At 39.4% G+C, this 19,484-nt stretch overlaps 1 protein-coding gene across 2 annotated transcripts in view; it reads left to right on the top strand.

Moving 5' to 3' along the window:
* Window positions 1-19,484, top strand: part of OTOG (otogelin) — a 214,438-nt gene that overhangs the window by 171,840 nt on the left and 23,114 nt on the right. For both annotated transcript variants that reach the window (XM_075567700.1, XM_075567699.1), the window contains exons 37-48: window positions 132-300; window positions 1,819-1,964; window positions 2,766-2,855; window positions 4,091-4,274; window positions 10,213-10,433; window positions 11,381-11,519; window positions 12,425-12,619; window positions 13,658-13,870; window positions 15,171-15,275; window positions 15,940-16,050; window positions 18,299-18,400; window positions 19,151-19,249. In XM_075567700.1, coding sequence (XP_075423815.1) covers window positions 132-300; window positions 1,819-1,964; window positions 2,766-2,855; window positions 4,091-4,274; window positions 10,213-10,433; window positions 11,381-11,519; window positions 12,425-12,619; window positions 13,658-13,870; window positions 15,171-15,275; window positions 15,940-16,050; window positions 18,299-18,400; window positions 19,151-19,249 — 1,774 coding nt within the window. The remainder of the gene's footprint in view (window positions 1-131; window positions 301-1,818; window positions 1,965-2,765; window positions 2,856-4,090; window positions 4,275-10,212; window positions 10,434-11,380; window positions 11,520-12,424; window positions 12,620-13,657; window positions 13,871-15,170; window positions 15,276-15,939; window positions 16,051-18,298; window positions 18,401-19,150; window positions 19,250-19,484) is intronic.

Here is a 19,484-nt window from a genome sequence, read left to right as displayed (position 1 = left end):
GGTCAGTGAAATGTTAGTTTTCTCTTATTTCTTTAAGGTACCGTATAACGCCATTAAGCCTATTCTGCTGCTTTCTTACTATCTTGACTCAACTTTTCGGTGACTAACGTGACATATCTAATCTCTCTTAGCCATACACGGAAAATGAGTGCATTAAACATATCTGCATGGATGGACAGTTAATTCAGGTTAACAAGTCTCTTCATTGTCCTTATAATGCAACTCAGCCTAGCTGTGGACTTTTGGGATTTGCCGTTCGGGTAAATGGTGACAAATGCTGTCCTAAGTGGGAGTGTGCATGTAAGTTTTATTTTAACATGAAAAATGTTACGCAAATATTTGCTTGTCAGTTATTCCAGCCATGATGAATATTTATCAATTTATTTTCCAATCATAAAGAAGAATTTCAGCTGATGGACAGGATTAAATAAATTATCGTATCAGCTCAAAATGAAAGTAGGAATTTGTAAATTATTGAGTATTTTTTTCTGAAGTTTCAGGTCACCCTTCTGTTGACAAAAATAATAGCTCCCCTAAACCTTGCAAATATATGGTTGTGTCATTTGATTTATTTTGTGTATAGTTCATCTTGTATTTGCCGTAAAAATGAAACGACGGCATATGCTTGTTGGCTCGGGAGGAAAGAATACCAATTCCTCATGAGTGTGACCCAAGACACGTAATAACCCAATGTATGCAGCCTCGCTCACTTACTGCAGGCTGCACTGGTCACTATAAAACCCTTCAGAAGGCTGAAAATAACACCCACTGACTATATATCATTGGGTATACCACCCGTTATAAAGCAGCATAACGGGCTGCATTGCATTATTATTATTATTATTATTATTATTATTATTATTATTATTATTATTATTATGGGATTGAAGCAGGGGTCCACCTGTTCAAGCAATATCCTTTTTTTTTTTTAATAAATCATTTCTGTACTATGAGAAAATACTTCTAGCATTTAAAAATGTTTTAATGTGTTCTAATGTAGCAAGCATTTTTGTTTCTATATAAACCATTTACAAAGTCACACCCCCTTCCCCTTCTGAGAGGCTCTTGCTATTGAGACCTGCCCTCTCTCTAACAGTACACCAGTTGGACCTAGTTACTACCTGGTCACATGATCTTCCACACACAACGCAATCGATTACAGGAGAACGGATCGATCTGCAGCTTAGCTAATCACTTGTCAGTGTGCAGATTGTATTGATGCACATATTGAATGATAAATAAATTAAATGGCAGCTTGAACTGCAGCTTTAATGTCACCTCCGGGGACACCCTGCTTCCAGAGATACCTCTGTAGGGGGTGCCGTTATCCCTGCAGCCATGGAACTGTGTGCCTAACATAATGACGGCTTTAAATGTCCCGCGTTACGCAGGCCTATAGGAAGCCATGAGGTCATCCGTTGCGGCTTCCTATTGGCCAGCGTGACCGGGACATTTAAACTGCACAGGGAAGCTGGCACCGCTGTGGAGGTGTCTCGGGACGCAGGGGTTCCCGGATATTAAATGAACATAGTTCAGCTCCGGACACCCTGCTTCAAACAGGTAATAATCATTTGCATTTTTTTAAATGTGAAACACAGTGCAGACTGTTCTGCTGCTTTCACTTTTTCACTGTATCATTGTAGGGTAGTTGTGTCATTGTGATGTGATAATATGTATATACTGTAAGCGTTCTGTATTTAAATGGAGTTATTTAAAGTAAGACATTATACTGTGTTCTATATACATTTTTATATTTTATTTAATTGCGGCATTTGTGGATATTTGGATTTAAATTTACGTATTGATTTATGTTATCAGGTCGCTGCTCATTCCTCTCTGATCTGAGTTTTGTTACATTTGACGGGCGTTATATGGCTTTGTTTAAAGAAGCCTCGTACATTGTTAGCCTAACTGAAGGTGAAACTCTAACCATCCAAGTGTCTAAATGCAGAGATACAAGCACAGTAAGTCTTTCTGCTTTTTATTTTCTAATCTACACCTACGGTGAGTGTTTTGAGATGCTACTTCAGAGGTCAGTATTTTAACCTACAGCAGGGGTTCCCAACTCCGGTTCTCAAGAACCCCCCAACAGGCCAGGTATCCCTGCTACAGCAGGGGTGGCTCAGTCATTTTGATTGAGCCACCTATGCTGAAGCAGGGATATCCTTAATACTTGACCTGTTGGGGGCTGTTGAGGACTTGGAGTTGGGAATCTCTGGCCTACAGAATTCTGAATACTCTTGTTTGTTTGCATCCTTAGAATGTATGCATCATATTTATGGCCAACGACCTGTTTGTATTATAAACTACTACAATATGATGTTACTCATTATTTTCCCAAGTGACTTCTTGAGAAGTAGCTCTTAGGCCGTGATTATACCTAAAATCACGCACGCAACGCGCGAGGCCGAAAAAACACAAAAACCCCCAATGAAAGTAAACATACCTGCACCAGCGTGCGCGCCGCCTGGAGCTGGAGGGCGGCAGTCTCCCGAAGAGATTTCCAAAGTGGTTTCTGGCAGGCGACGGCCGCGTCACGTGAGCGGTTCATCCAATGAGGGCGAACCGCTCACGGCCACGCTTCCTTGTCTCCTCTCCTGTCTCCTTCACTGCCGAGATCGCGCTGCGGAATCTTTTATAATCGAGGCTTAAACCTACAATACCAAGTAACTACTGTACAACAAAACAAATGTAATATGCACACTTTCTTAGCACGTCAAATAAGCTATAGGGCTAATCCATAGTACCTTGTGTTTCATTTGCAGGGCAACTTGCAAGAAGCTGCCCTGTGTTTGGCAGTGCTAGAACTAACGCACTTATCTAACCAGATTATCATCGATCGGTTAAACAGGAAAGTAAGTGGTCTTGTACAAAATAAAAATGTATCTTTTTTTACAAGTAATGCATTCAGACGTATGCTGTGAGTGAGTATAAGATGCAGCTGAGAATAATGTTTCCATTGCTACTTCACTAGCCATGTACAATGTCTTGTAAATGCTACAATTCTAGGAACGTGTACAGTATGCAAAAAGATTTGCCACTTAGATAATAATAAACACATGCGCGTTCAGCACAGAATTCCAAAACATCTCACTTAGCGTGCAATATGCAAATTGATTAACAAGGACTTTAATTGCATGCACAGTAGGTTTAGTAACAAAAAAAGTTAGTTATCTCTCATAATATACACGTCAAAGACAAAATGTATGTAGTGTAGCACAGAGGTGCTCATCTCCCGTCCTCAAGACCACCCCAACAGGTCAGGTTTTCAGGATATCACTGTTTCAGCGCAGGTGGCTCAATCAGTCCCAGTTTCAGCACCAGTGGCTCAATCACAGGCTCAGTCTTGGACTGCGCCACCTGTGCTGAAATAGGGATATACTAAAAACCTGACCTGTTGGGGATGGGGGGGTGGGGGGGGTTGAAGACTGGATGTGAGCACCCTGCAGTAGCATTTGAATGACATCGGAATTATATTCTAATGTTTAAGTGCCTTGCGTCTGCGATTTGACCATTATACAGAGCAGAACACACATTCCATTTGGTTTTGGATGTAATTATTCTACCTGTTACCCACAGACCATTCTACAGCACACAATATTTGTGTGCGACACACCTACACTAGTTATTTTATAAAGAAAGAAACCGGTTACTTGATCCTGACATGTTACAATTGTACACCAACTATCAACAGGACGGAAGGGTAATATAATATGAGCTGCGGTGGGATTTCATGTACATTTGGGCAGGAATATTGAAAAGTCCTACAGTAGGACTTTGGGGAAATGAATATGAAGTTTCACATGCAGGTCACACATAGTAATGGGACTGTTTCTTTTGAGAGGTACAGTGTCGTTCGTACATTTAAAAAAAAGGTCACCACATTGCAGTTTGAAGGTGTTCCGTAGCTTCTACACAGTGACCCAATAACTCTCATATAGTGATTAACCTGTGGCACAGATTAAGCGAATAACTAACGAGTGCAGATGTAAAAGTGTAGATTGACATTTGAAAAATGTTGTTTTAGTCAAATGTGCAATGGATTGATAGGTTAAAAAAAATACAAATAATATTTTTTATTCTACTGTAGGTAACTGTGAACTCCAGATATGCATGGCCTATGGTTAGAAAATATGGATATAAAATTGTGGACACGGGAAATATGTACCTAATTGATACTCCAACAAATATAAAAATTCAGTGGTTCCACAGTACGGGACTGATGATCATTGAATCCAACTCCACCTCTAAGCCTACATCAATGGGACTGTGTGGTGAGTGTGATACTAGGCTGTGATATTTAACTTGTTCTCGATGATATCTGTATGTTTTCCTGGGACGTTCCTTTAATGTAAGCTGGTGCTATGCATTGGTTTGTTCTGTTTATTTACTACTCTACATAACGGCCCATATTTTGTCAGTGGTGATATTCCATAAGATGCTCTCCGCTGGCTGTAAGGACTTCTCTGGCACTGGAAGGTGTCGAAATAGCACTGCTTAGTGAAAATGTGCCAATGCTTTTGGGCAACCGCAGTTACAATTTGGAGCAGTTGTTCTTGTTGTATGATGTGCTCACTGTCTGTAAGTTTGTCCCGATGAAGGTCCCATCGTGGACACAAAAAATAGTATTGGACCTATTCCACATTTCTATGTACAGTACCATGTAGTTCTACATGTATTGGTACTTGTGTATAGAGTACCACAAAGTATATCTTTGGTCATTGCTGTGTCAGTGTTATTAATGGTAAGTAGCGATTGGCTGCCGGGTTTAATACAAGGTGCATAAATACAGGTCTTGTAACGTTAATTTGTCTTTTATGATATTTAATTTATGGCAGCAACACTTGACAAAATGAAAGATTTCTTTTTGCTCCTTTGACAATTGAGGAGAAATGGGAGTCCCAAGCGCCCTAGCGGCACCACTTCTGAAGAATCCAGTCAAACACATAAGTGTAAATAGTATAAACTTATTGTAACCTCTCAGAGACTGTCCCATATGTGGAATTTAACCCCTTATCACACATTCATAATACAGTGATAGAGTCTCCCCAATAGCCTCTGTCCCGAGGAATAACTTGCATGGGGTAGACTCACATAATGAAGCACACTCACTGTTTGCAGTGTGTAAGGGCTCCATAAAGCTTTCTGTCCAGTGATAAGCCCCGGTCTGCAGTTTTTTCTTCTCGGGAGCAGATGCACCTCCAGACCCATTTCTTTCATTCTCACTTTCTGCTCCTTTGGTATAGTCACAGCAATCTGTTTTTGAAGCATTTTTAACTGTATATTTCTTTCTATTAACTACATTTTTGCTTGTCATTAAAATGGTTTGTAGTATAAATGATGTCGTGTAGGCCCAATTCTTTATTTATACTGCTCCTGGCTCCTGAACATCAGGTAATCGAAGCTCTTGAGTTGCCTTGCGATTAGCTACAACAAGCAATGGTGCTGCCATTACCTCAAGGAAATGCCAAGGCCATTAGTCACGGCAAAGCGGCACAAAATCAGTGGCACAATAATTAAAATATATGCATCCCACACATCAGATTTAATGATATCCCCCAGAGATAAAGTTATTGATCAGGAATACATCTTTAAGCTCTTTTCTCCGCCATTGAGCGAGATAAATAATGTGTTCCTTTCCCAGATGTAATGCTATTACTGGATCCAAAGATTTGTTTTCACAGGCTGCCTTTTACGCCTCCTCTTTCACCATGATCAGGTATCTCATTCTTACATTATCCAGCACTTCTCTGTGATAAAGAAACCCTGCTCACCTAATGTAACCATGTATTTGTCATCATGTGCCCAGGACATGTGTGAAAACGAGAGGGATCTCCCAATGTATCACTTCCTGGTAAAACATTGTTATAAAGAAATAAAATGTTGACATGTATGTTACGATTTAGCAAACACTGCCGTACTGCTCTGCTCCCTGTAACTTTGGGATACCCGCAGCAATCTTTCCCTGGGCTAGTACCAGCCAGGCATACACTTTTAGGGGCTTACCCTATATCTGCCAAATCAGCCGATTACGTTGACTTTAGTGACCCCTTGGTGGCCGGTGAGGACTGGAGTTGGCCACCCCCCTGCTCTACTACTTCAAGTAACGGTTACAATAAGTTGAACACTTTAAATGAACTATCATACTTTTAAAAATTCCCTCTAGAGAAAACCTGTTGCAAATGAATCCACCTTGTGCCAGCACAAAATCCTGCTGCATCCGACCTTTCCTGTCACTCGAGTCACTTGTAGATTTACTGGTGGTATCATTTTGATAGGAAATGTTATCTGCTGTTTTAAATTTAGGCTGGTATTTACTTCTCAGGAATGAAACCTAGCTGCACCACTACACTTTTCTAAATGGTAATGCCCTTACAGAATTGTATTTTATTTCAAAACGTCCTAAACTCATCTTTTTAGCCTTCCGGCTAAATCAGTGTGAAACGTATTTCATGGATTTCACATTTCAATGTTGGTAAAATTGACATTGGACAAAAGATACAGTAGATGTATTAGTAGATTTATTCATACATAGCACCACATCATGTCTTGAATTAAATGTGTGAGCTGCAATCCATACTGAAGCCAGAAATACAAAGATCATAATTGCCAAAGTTAACTTGTGAAGAATCAGAAAGGCCAAATACAGTATGTACAGCACAGTATCAAATGGTCAGGGTTTTTTTTATATCTCAACTTTCAGTGGATGGATTTTAAAAAATGTCCCTTTGGACATAGATTTATTTCCACTGTGTTGTTGTCTACAGTACATCCCACTTAAGCAACATAACCAAGAGTATCAAATGTCACACACATTGTTAATAAGAAGAGTTTATGCTAGTCACGTTTTTATTTTATTTTTCAAGTAAATAAAAAAATGGAAATTAAAGTAAATTAGAGAGACAGAGAATATGTTATATCTCATTACAAAGTGCAGGCTGAAGCATAGAAGACAAATGTGTTGCTACAATGACGATAAGAGACACATTAAAAATGATTCCCTTATCGTCATTGTTATAGGATAACAGGAAAGTGTCCATCACTTGGTACACTTCAGGCTCCACATGCACCACCTGCTCACCCTCAGCTCATTTTTACCTGTGACCAAGGTCTCAGTGGTCTCTTCTCACCCTACAACCTGCTCCATTGACCGTATTCCATCACATCTTCTCGATTCCTCTCTACAACCATAAATCACCTTTTTAACCTTTCTCTTACCCCTGGAAAATTCCCATCTTTATTTACAAATGCACTCATCGTGCCTGTTCTAAAGAAACCCCCTCTGGACCCAGTCTCTCTTTCTAACTACCGCCCTATCTCTCTTCTCACATTTGCCTCCAAGTTACTCGAGCAGCTTGTACATAACTTCTTGATTCACCTTTTCTCCTCTAACTCATTTTTTGACTCTCGGCAATCTGGCTTCTACACTCACCAAGACAGGACTAGCAAAACTTGCCAATGACCTACGGTACTCACAGCACGTTCATTGTTGATCACCCCCTTCTCCTTCATACTCGCCAATCTATTGGCCTCCATTAAGCAGCCCTCTTCTGGTTCATTCCTAACCTATCCAACTACTCTTTCAGTGTTTCGTTATATGGTGTCTCCTCTCCAATCACTTTCTGGCCCACTAGGCTCCCTGCTCTTCTCACTCTACACCTATTCTCTTGGTGAACTAATACACTCTTTTGGCTTTCAGTATCATCTCTATGAAGATGACACAGAAATGTACCTCTCCTCCCCCTCTCTCTTGTCCTACCTGAAGCTTAACATGTCTAAAACAGAACTCCTAATATTTACTCTCCCTCGTGGTCAATAACTCCACAATCTTGCCAATCCCCCAAACCTGCGGCTTAGTGGTTATCTGCCCTCTCCTGCATTCATCCTGTTTAATCCCTCACAAAGGCTTGTCCTCTCCAACTACAAAATATCACCAACATTCGCCCTTTTTCTCACTCATGGCACAACTAAAATCCAAATTCACTCACTCATCTTGTTCCGCCTTGACTACTGCAAGCTTTTCTTGGTAGGCATTCCCCTCGTCCACCTATTCCTACTCAAATCCAACTCAAATCCTACTCAAATCGATCCAAAATGCTACTGTCAGACTCACTGCTCTGCATCAGCTGGGCCATTACGCATATCTCTACACTGGCTCCCTATAGCTCCTGGAATTCAATTCAAAACGATGCTGCTCCCCCCCCTAACATCTCTGCCAGTATCTCTAAATACTCCCCAAAACACCCTTTCCATTCTGCACATGACCTATGCCACTCCTCCCTTAGAACTTCCACTCTCTCCCGTGCTGTACCCTCTCTCTGGAATTTCCTACCAGTCACTGTTTGACTCTCCCCCAGATTTCACTTTTAAAAGATCCTTGAAAACTTTCCTCTTTAAGGAAGCCTATTTGACACCCCTCTAACATACCAAACCTAAATTGGAACAGCCGTGCAGCTGGACAAAACTCCACGCTACCTGACACCCCGCTAACATTCACACCCCTCAACCCAAACGGAACCAGCTGGGTGGCTGGCCCAAACTCCATCCTGAGGCATTCTCAGTACCACAATGAGCAGCCAGTTTTACCGTCTGCTTCCACTATGCCCCTTATTCCCAGTAGATTGTAATCTCTGACGAGCAGATCCCACATTACCTTCTGTATCTGTTACCATTAGTTTGTTTAGTTCTTATTTGGTATGTCATTTTGTGTATGTAATTTATATCATTCTGTTCCCCCCATTGAGCCTCGCTGAAGAATATGATGACGCTTTATAAATAAAAGATAACAATAATAATACCTTGTCACCTTAATATCTCGGGAATATTTTATTAATCTAGGGATTTCGCGAACTAGTGTAATTTTGCATTTCAGGGGTACCCTCAGACAAAATACACTTAAAATACAGAGAATATAAGTATCCAGATATTGTCCGAGTGAGATATTTGTTCGGTTCGGGAAAATACTGTAATGGTATTTTCCTTTTCACTGTACAGTAGTTAACAGTATAAAAAAAACAACATACCAAAGCAAAATGTAATCATCAAGGCTCTACTTTCCAGACAAAACATTTATGCAAAACTCCCAGCGGCATTAATTAAAGGTCTTTCTTTAAACAAGTTCTCTGTAAAAGGGAGTCGCACATTTGTTGCACTTAATAAATTCTAATAATTGAATGATATATCCATCTTGCTTCTTTCTATCAATGGGATCTGTCATTTGTTTTTGCTTTTCAGTCCTATTAGGCAATACAAAAATAGCAGATAAGGGGGCAAACCAAACCAGACCAATAGTTAAAAATGTGTTACGGAGAATGGCTTACACTATACAGTAGGTGAATATCTGGACACTGGAATAATTCCCCTGAATGGAGGGGAAAAAAGGAAAACAGTATGATACTGTATGGAAAATTGTATAAAATGAACAGATTTGCACTCACAAACTCACTCACATTCAAGGGAATTATTCCAGTGTCCAGATATTCACCTACCGTACAGTGTAAGCCATTCTCCGTAACACATTTTTCACTATTGGTCTGGTTTGGTTTGACCCTCTTTTCTGCTATTTTTATATCTTTCAGACACAGGAACTGTGTCTTTTTGGGTGCTGCACCACTGCCTCACACTTATTCACTTATTTATATTTGTATAAAATGAATTTGCGCTTAATATCCCTTTCTTCATCCACTGTTACTTTCTCCGTTCTTAAATGTTATACTAATGCACAACAACGGAAACCACTAAAACACACGTGTATAGCAAGGGCTTACAAGACCACAAAACCCAACTTATTAGGAAGCTTTTAGGGTTTGTGATCCCACGTAGTTCTAGAAAGCTAAGTTCAACATGATGATTAAAAAAACTAAAGGTATAATAATACAAACATAAATACTGCTATGCACATCCACATACCAGGCTCTATTGTCATGGTATGAGAAGAGAAATTATCATTTTACATCAATCTACAATATAACAATGTGTGTAAGCTCAACTGCAATCTTAATATGATTAACAATTGATATCTTGTATCTGTATCTAATACATGGTAAATATGTGTATCTGTATCTAATACATGGTTTATATGTGTATCTGTATCTAATACATGGTATATATGTGTATCTGTATCTAATACATGGTATATATGTGTATCTGTATCTAATACATGGTATATATGTGTATCTGTATCTAATACATGGTATATATGTGTATCTGCAGGGTTTTGCGATGGAAACTCAACAAATGATTTAATCCTACCCAATGGCAGAATGTTGAGTACAAGTGATGATGCCGCAGAGTTTCTGGACAGCTGGCAAGTGCCGTACACATTAAAATATGTTGGAAAAGAGAGACACCGAGATCTTAACTGTTCGGTTATGGACTGCTCAGAGTGTTTTGGAATGATTTTAAACCAGACTTTCACCAGCTGTCATCGTTATGTATGTTCCATTCATAAAATAAATATTATAGTGTGGTGTTAGGTGGGTGGCACGAGAACCCATAATGTCAAGAAAATTCAAGAGAATACCAAAACCATAACCCCAGGGCACACTGAAATATGGGCGTGTGTACAAACAATATGCCTTGAAGGTTCATTGCATGCAGTAGCAAATAGGCGTTGCATGAAAGTGGAAGCCCAGAGCCATGTAACACTTTCTCTGAAATATATAACTTTTATTGTTTAACTTAAGACATATTTCATAACAAATCCATCTCAACCCTACCCTCCGCAGCCCCATCTAGAGCTTTTGAATAACATTGAATTAGCAAATTCGTCAGAATGCTTGTTCCTCAACAGTGTTTTTATGTACCCTATAGCAGGGGGCTCAAATCCAGTCCTCAAGAGACCCCCAACAGGTCAGGTTTTCAGGATATCCCTGTTGGGCCTCTGATTGAGCCACCTGTGCAGAAGCTGGGATATCTTGAAAACCTGACCTGTTTGGGGGACTTGAGACCTGGAGTTCAGCATCCCTGCCCTATAGTTTGGGATCCTGAAGAGGCATACAGTATCTAGGAACTTTAGCTCCAATCTGCTCTTGCCATCTGATTCCTCTTTTGGAATTCCGTTAGCAGGTGAATGCACAATAGCCCTATCGTTTTCCTGATTTAGCTAACGTTGCGTTATAACCTCTGATTTAATGGAGTTTTGGGGATCTAGCCTTTAATGCCACTCAGAGCAGTAAATACTGTAATTCAGAAGAATATGACATTAAATAAATCATGCACGTCTCATTTCTAAGTCATATTTTTCTGTCCTCTAAAATGTGGGGTTATTTGATTATATACATCATTAAATACTAAGTAATCAAATGCTTCATATTGTTACTTTAAAATACGATTGTATATTTGTCAAATGGATTGTATTATTGTTTTCCAACCCACTTAGGTGTCACCTGAAGCATTCTGTGAACTGTGGGTACAGGATACAGAATACCTTCAGAGTCCATGCAAGGCGCTGACTGCATATGTTTCCATGTGTCACAAGTTCAACATCTGCATAGAATGGCGAAGCTCTGATTACTGCCGTAAGTGAAAGCGCAGCGCTGGTCCTGAGGCTATAATGTGGCAAAGAAAACACATCTCTTTAACTAATTACTCCAGCACTTTAGTAGGCACAGACATATGTTACTCTAACCTCATTCCGTTTCCGGATATTATTATTTTATCATCTACTGATAGTAGAAGATAACTGCATGAGTTCAAATACCCATGGCGTTCACCTATAGGTTTAGTGTTGTCATTGCGGCATTACTGTACATTAGCAATGTTACAGTCAGGAATGTCACTGAAAAGACAATGTTTCATGTAGAAGGTTCCGTGATGGTGCTGATCGGACACTACCACATTGAAACTCCTACTGAACAGAACGGGAGTTTACATGCTGTATTACCTAATGGCACATTTCAATTCATGACTCCCACAGTCTTATTGTGTAGGTTATATAGGTTATGATCAGACTTTCTCTGAAATGGTAGAACATTTTAATAAGATCCAGCAGTTACAATTGACCTCTCATGTTGCATGTTAAGCATAACCAACATGGAGCATTGGTTATTAGGGATGCTACTTCTGTTCATTTTCACTCTTAGTCCATGAGCTGTAACTGCTTAATGCCTACTATTTCCTAAGGCCTAACAAACCTTTTAGTTCCCTACAGTCCCCTGTAGAAAATATGTTTTCCTTTTGAGATACTGTAGCACTAATGAGCAAAAAGTATATTAATTCAAATACCCTTTCCCCCTGGATTGTCACTGAAACATTATCAGTTGTCACCTTGGTAGGGGGCCTTCATCTTTAGACACATTGTTTAGAGTACCAATATGGAGACATAAATATATTAAAAGCAGTATGGGCATATGATACTGTATGTACATAGAATAGCATTATTAAATGATGATTCGGCAACCAATGATATGTTTTCTCTCTGCAGCATTTCTGTGCCCTGATGGTCTCGCGTACCAGTCGTGTTTGCCTGTGTGTGATGTTCCACCAACCTGCCAGAATAACGAGATTGATCTCCATGATACAGAATCTTGCTCTGTATTGACTGAGGGCTGCGTCTGTCCACAAGAAGCCGTTTTACACCGCACGTACTCCGCATTATGTATCCCAGAAGAAAAGTGCGGTAGGTACAAATAATTCTGCCTAACTCGGTGAATATTATGGTATTAAAGATAGTACTAAGGCTCAGAGCCACAAAGGGTGCTAAGCTGTAGAACACCTTTACTCCTATTTAAATGAATGGGGGTAAAGGCGTGATAAAGCGGATTTTACCTTCTTTTGTTTTTTATCTGAACAAGTCTGACGCCATTAATCAGAATCAGCTGTTCCAACAAAACCCTTCTTTATCTGCCATGCATGCTGTCAGGTTCAGGAGATTGATTTATATAAAAATAACTGAAAAAACTCTGGGGCCTATTCTCGTAGCGCCAAAATACGTGGTTTGCCATATACAGAAGTAGCGGAATAAAACACGAGAAAAAAACCCTATTCTCTATTGCAAATCTCATCTGCTAATCCGCGTCTATAAAAAGTGCCAAACCGCCCGGATTGCACATGCTTTAGAAGCGGAATAACCTGAGCTGGTGCTAACTCGGTCCCCAGTCTGGCGTGGGTTTTGCGCTCTCAGCCAAACACATATTTCAGGCTCTTCATGTAACTCGCAACACCAATCTCGCTCATCCCTTGAGGAGGCATGAATTTTTTTTCCCGTTTTTCGAAGCACTTTGCATAACGGAACTACGAGAATGGCAGTTTTTGTTAAAAGGCTTTTTTGACAAACCAATCGGATTGGCAGAGCCAGAGTGAAACCGCTTCTAAAAAAAAGCCTTTTTAGCCACGGATTGGACATGCGAGAAGGGCTTACAGAATAGCAAAGCGCGCCAATCCGCTTCTACGGGGCACTTTAGCAGTGGTTTGTCACACTTCAGCACTACGAGCACAGCCCCCTCCGTCAGCCCCCATGTTCCCCGTCCTCCACAGGCTTCATTTCTTTTATTGGTGTGTCTATTCCAAACGAATAATCTAAGTGGATGGCAGCAGGAAACAGGTTTCCACAGCACTTTACATTTGGAGTACTGGCAGGTTTGTTCATTGTTTTCTAGGATACTGAAAGGTTTTTTGGGTCTCCAGGTTTTTTTTTAACCTAGCCTTCTTATTTCAGCATGTACAGATAGCTCCGGAGTGCCACGTGCGATAGGAGAGGTCTGGAAAACCTCACGTACAGGCTGCTGCCTGCATAAATGCATTGAAAATGAAACTATTATTCCTGTGGAATACAACTGTTCAGATATTCAGGAGCCTCAGTGTCAGGGATACGGAGAGGTGGCGGTCTTTATTGCTGATAACCGAACCTGCTGTCCCCAGAAGGTCTGCGGTAAGCACATACGCCATGTCAATCTAGCAAACTCTACGTACATGGAGCACAGGTATTTTAAAGCAAAAGCTGACACAAAAGGGGAACTATCGCACAGACGTTTAATGGGAGTTTATGTGCGATAGTTCACCGACCGGCACTATCAGAGTTGAATGAATAACCCCCAAAAATTCATTTGCATCTTTCATCTCTCTCTTCGGTTGTATGAAGGTGTTTTGCACAATTAGGCCTGTGCATTTTAACTGGAATATTAATAGAAACCAGAGATGAATTTACGTGATGGGGTGTAAGTATTAAAAACATACGTGTTAAATTCTGAGTTGCAGCCAATCTCCCTTTTTTTGTGCATCACATACTATCTTCCACGTCTGACGTGGCATATACCTCTCTGACTTACAATGCACATCAATTGCTGAAAGCTTGATTACCAAGATTCTTACACTTCAAGAAGCCGGGGAGAGAAAATACTGCAGGGCAGTTGATAAAACTCCCCCAGGACAGTATTTTCTTTGCCACCAAACACACACCAAGGCATGAAAGCATTCCCTCTTCAGTTTTGTTTCCTATAGCACCATAGTTCTTCATCAACAAATCATTAAAAAGTGCCGAAAGTACTTCAACACTCTCAGAGAAGTGATGAAAAACTCAAGCCAGGTTCAAATGTCTCTAAAATCGGAATCTTTTGTTGTGATCGTTATTTTTTTGTTCACACTCCATATTTGATAGAAGTACAGATTTTCTTCAAACAAACAAACACAATTCTATTTATGATGAACCACATCGTTGTGTATTCCCAAACAAAGGAAGAAAAGTGTCATCCAGTCTATTTTATTTAAAAGTTAAAACCTTTCTTGGTTGTGTATGGCTTTTAACGCAGCTCTGGAAAGTATATTCTGTAGTGCGCATTAAAGGGCAAATATATTTTGTCACTTTCAGAATGTTACAAACCTTATCTTGCTCTCTACCACTACAACAAAGTAGCACAGCTGATCTTAACATCAGCTACTTGCAGTCAATTAAAAGTATCTGTCCATATAAACTAATTTTCTTGAGTGAATATTGATTGCACAGTACTTGTTTTCTTCATCTCTGTCGATAACTTCCCATTTCCCGCAGTTTCCATGGCTTAGAAGCTACTGCGATGTGTGCAGACAATTGTATACCCGTAACAGTACACACACCACAAGGTGGCAATTCCTGTACTACACTTTATTGTGTCTTCCAAACTTAAGCAGGACTGTAACTTTTTTTATTAATGGTAAATGTAAAAATTAAAATGATTGTGGTTTTTTGTCTTTAGTCTGTAATAAAACTATATGTAAAAGCCTCATCCCTGAATGCAACAGCTCGGAAAAACTTGCAATTTACCACCAGGACGATTATTGCTGTCCCAACTATACCTGTGGTAAGTGTGGCATTAAAACATTGACAATAATGTTGGCTCTAAACAGTCAAAAACCTGTTTACGAATGTTGGTGTGTAAATGCACAATCCTATATCTTTTTAGTTAATAAGAAAGCAGAAAAAGTTGATCAATTGGGAAATTGAAGCAGCACTAAAAAAAAAATAACAACCCCAATCCAACATGAAACTGGAACTGCAGTAACCAACTCACCTGTCGGAGAGGTTGATGGAAGAACTGCACAATGCACGGCTCATTCTCACTACATTTTGACCCATTTTGTTCGGTAGTAAAACACCCCAACAAAGAAATGGTCCAAAAGACCTACAACTGTATGACTGTCCCTTTAAGTTCTCCCCATAGTTTCACCATATAGCTTAGCATTGTTCCTTTCATTCTCTGTTTTCTCCTGACACAGTGCACACTCAACAAATGCCTCATTAAAAACTTGATATCTTTTAACACCGATTGCTACACATGAGATTGGTGTGGGAAATCTCCTAAAAACATTCCCTGGCTGTGTGACATTCATACTTATAGAAGACAGCTATATCTACTTTTTCATGCAGTAGTAGAGATACTACAATGTCAACTTTTGCACACCATTTAAAAAAGATACACGTGTATACGTTTTTAACTGGATTCTTGTCATGCTACTTTCTTTTAGAATGTGACCCTGAGCAATGTGAACCAACTGAGCTGATTCCAAACTGCCGAGAAGACCAGACTCTATTTGCGGCACATGTGGATAATACCTGCTGCATCCAACACTTATGTGGTATGAAACTCTTCTTGTTGTACCTTGGGAATGTCGCAGGTTTGAGCATCATGAGTGTCACCACCAGTGTCATTTTCTGCCAAAGTGCAACCTGTTCAGCCATTTAAGTGGCCAAGTACAGTAGGTGTAACATAGACAGTGAAGGTGTGATCATTATCTGCTGGCAACATTTCAAATGACCTGATTATCTGTATCATCTTTATGAGCATTGGAGACTACAGCTTCAAGACTGGTGAAGTCTTACCAGCTTCTAAAGCTTCTAATATAGATGAAGTACTTGATAGAATTTGATTATGATACCAACACTGTACACTGTATATACTGTAGCAATACACAGTACACTTTTAGATGTATAAATACAAAGATACCTCTAGCCACTAAGAAACCTTATATGTTCATTGTACCTGTAAATTGACAAATTTACATAATTGTGTTATTGCTCCTAAAATTAACAACTCAAATGTAATAGGTTTAAAAGAATCTATAATAAATTACATGGGAAAAACAGCACCACCTCAGATTCAAAGATTGAAAAATATTTTTGAAAAGGGTGAATGGTGTGACGGAAGCCGACGGGACCCCCTGTCCCCAATACATTGATAAATACATTTATGGTGGTTTCCAGCACTCAATGTGAACAATCACTCTTTAGGAGACCCAGAAAGTAATGAAAAAATATAATTTTACTCAGTATGTTACATATACAAAATATTTGTAAATATTTACGTAAAATGGAGTACAGGCTGAGGATTCGAGCGAGCTGTTCGCTGTTACGGAGCTGCGAGGATTATTAGACCTAACTGATAGCTGCGTCGTGCACACACGTTTCACTTTGCTGTATCGGAAGAGAACGAATGGATTGATTTTTAAAGAGAAGTACTACAATTGCATTTAACTGGTGGGAAGGGGCTTGAAGAAGGGGTTAGTACCTGAAACGTTTTGTGTAGCTATCTTACGATACGAGAACGCTTTTCCAGTCCTGTTTTTGTGTACGGATTTTCTATGAGAGATGTGAAATATGCTATTTTCTCTTGCATATCTTTGAAATGTGCATTTTTAGCTGTCCATTACAGCTGCATTTTGCATAAATATTTACAAATATTTTGTACACAGTATACAGTATAGCCCCTGCTACAAATATATGTGTACTGTGGACAATACAGAATGAATCTGCTCCACCTATCACATGGTGCGATAAGGAATACGAGACACTGTCCCTGATCTGCCTGGCAACATATGACAGGAGGTATGCGGTTGGGTAAGAAGAAAAACTGATAGAATCTGGAGACCAACTTTCAGTCTGAGACAGAGATAGGTATTAACAGACTGGGAGGCACAAAGAGAGAAGGCCCAGGTGACAGTGCGAGAGGCTTAACCGAGACAGCCTGACACTCACAGAGGTGAAAGCGGAGGCTTGACTCTAGCCAAGCAGAGAGAGAGTGAGAGACAGCAGCAGAAACACACACGTACACACAGAAAAAGAGAGAGAAGAAAAGCCCACAGTAAGAGAGATCCAGATACTTGCTGGGCTGTTAAAGCGCAACTGGATAACAGACAGCCAGGAGGCCCTTTCCCAGACCTCTTGAGTAACCTTTGTGTATTATACACACACCTCACAAATGTTTGACACTTAACAGGCCTGCAACGCGCCTACACACCATTTTGAGATAAGCGCTTTAATGCAGTGCTTGCAATAACATTGGCCTAAGTGGCTTCCACATTGGACACTGGGACTAATATAAGGGACAATAGCGCAGCGTCCTCATTTATTATGTATTGTGTGTGAGTGTATATATATATATAGTTTTAAATACACAGCGTTTTCTTTAAGAATAAGGGCCGCCGGGTTAAGGTTGTCCCGGGGTCAGAATGCACTGGTTAATATATACATAAGCCTTGTCTAGTTTTATTAAAGAGGTGCAATTATGGTGCACTAAAGGAGGACGGATTCCGGTCCCGAGATAGCATATATACACTGTGGAAATAGCGGGTTACATACAATATATGTAACATATGGAGTAAAATTATATATTTTTTTCATTACTTTTTTGGTCTCTTAAAGAGTGATTGTTCACATTGAGTGCTGGAAACCACCATAAATGTATAGGTTAAAATTAATGTTCTACATTTATTTCATATATTACTATACGTAATATTTATTTTCGGGGCAGTGCTCATGCAAATATTTTATTGATGTTACTGTGTATTTTTAAACAGACGCAAACGTTAATTACGCTTTTGTTTATAGCATGCAATGCTTGTTCTAATCACATACCGACCTGCGGAGAAGGAGAAATACTCACAGTGGATGGAAATGTTACTGGGAAATGCTGTCCTGCCTACCTTTGCGGTAATATCCTGTTACTTCACTGCACTTGTGTTTTCTTTGCATATACCTGGACGTGAAAGGGAGAAGCATTTAATTAATTGTAAAAAAATCATCTTTAAAAGTAAAATGCACAATTTTGTTATCCAATATTTCTTCGCAAAAAATATTTTTCTGATTTATAAGAGTTTGAGCAAATACATTTGAATTATATTCCAAATCAAACAAGCTTAATTGTTATGTAAACAGTTAAGCACTGTCAGTTTTTAAAACAAAGGTTCTGTATAAAAAGTAGGATGAGATTTTTGTGCTTTAAATAAACCAACAAACTAAATACATATTCAATTCAAGACAAAAGCTATTTTTTTTTAATTTTTTAATTTTTTTAAGGGCCTGTGATAAACATAAGGAATCTTGTGACACTTAATGCAAAAAAATAATGTACTGCCAGTTTTATATTAAAAATAAGATAGTGGTGGCATTAAAGGCTGAAATATTCTTAAATAATAATAATAATAATATTTGATAATATATGTTCAGTATTGTATACCCTACTTGAGGAATAACAGACTAAAAGTGATTTTCCTAGGGGAAGGGTATATATATTATAATAATAATCAGTCTAAGTCTGTTAAACAAAAAAAAACAGAGAAGCTCTGAAATATTGGTTATGATTTGCTCAATGTTAATAACTAATGCATGTAGCTACAGTATATATATATTTTTAACACTGCCTAATTCCTCACTGACGTCCTTTTTCTTGTGTGCATATAGTTTGTGAAGCAGCGCGATGTCCTGAAACTGAATGTGATTTGGGAAAGTCTGTGGTAGAAGTGTGGAGCCCTGAGAGCTGCTGCCCTTATCGAACTTGTGGTACCGTCTATTTAATGCTATTATATTTGTACAAACCTAACAATATTGAGCCTCTCAGCGATATTCAGAGACATTCCCTATTTGGGAGGAGGGAAACGGGAAAAACACCGTTGACCATAACATGTACAGTAGAAAGCATGAAATGAGGATAACCGCACACTCCCAGCCATGTCCTGTGTAGAGAGCCCGGGCACTACGGATTTCTGCTTGTGAAAAAAGATTTATTTAGACATAC

The sequence above is a fragment of the Ascaphus truei genome, chromosome 12, assembly GCF_040206685.1.
Source record: "Ascaphus truei isolate aAscTru1 chromosome 12, aAscTru1.hap1, whole genome shotgun sequence".
NCBI lineage: Eukaryota > Metazoa > Chordata > Amphibia > Anura > Ascaphidae > Ascaphus > Ascaphus truei.
This window is presented reverse-complemented; position numbering and strand designations above follow the sequence as displayed.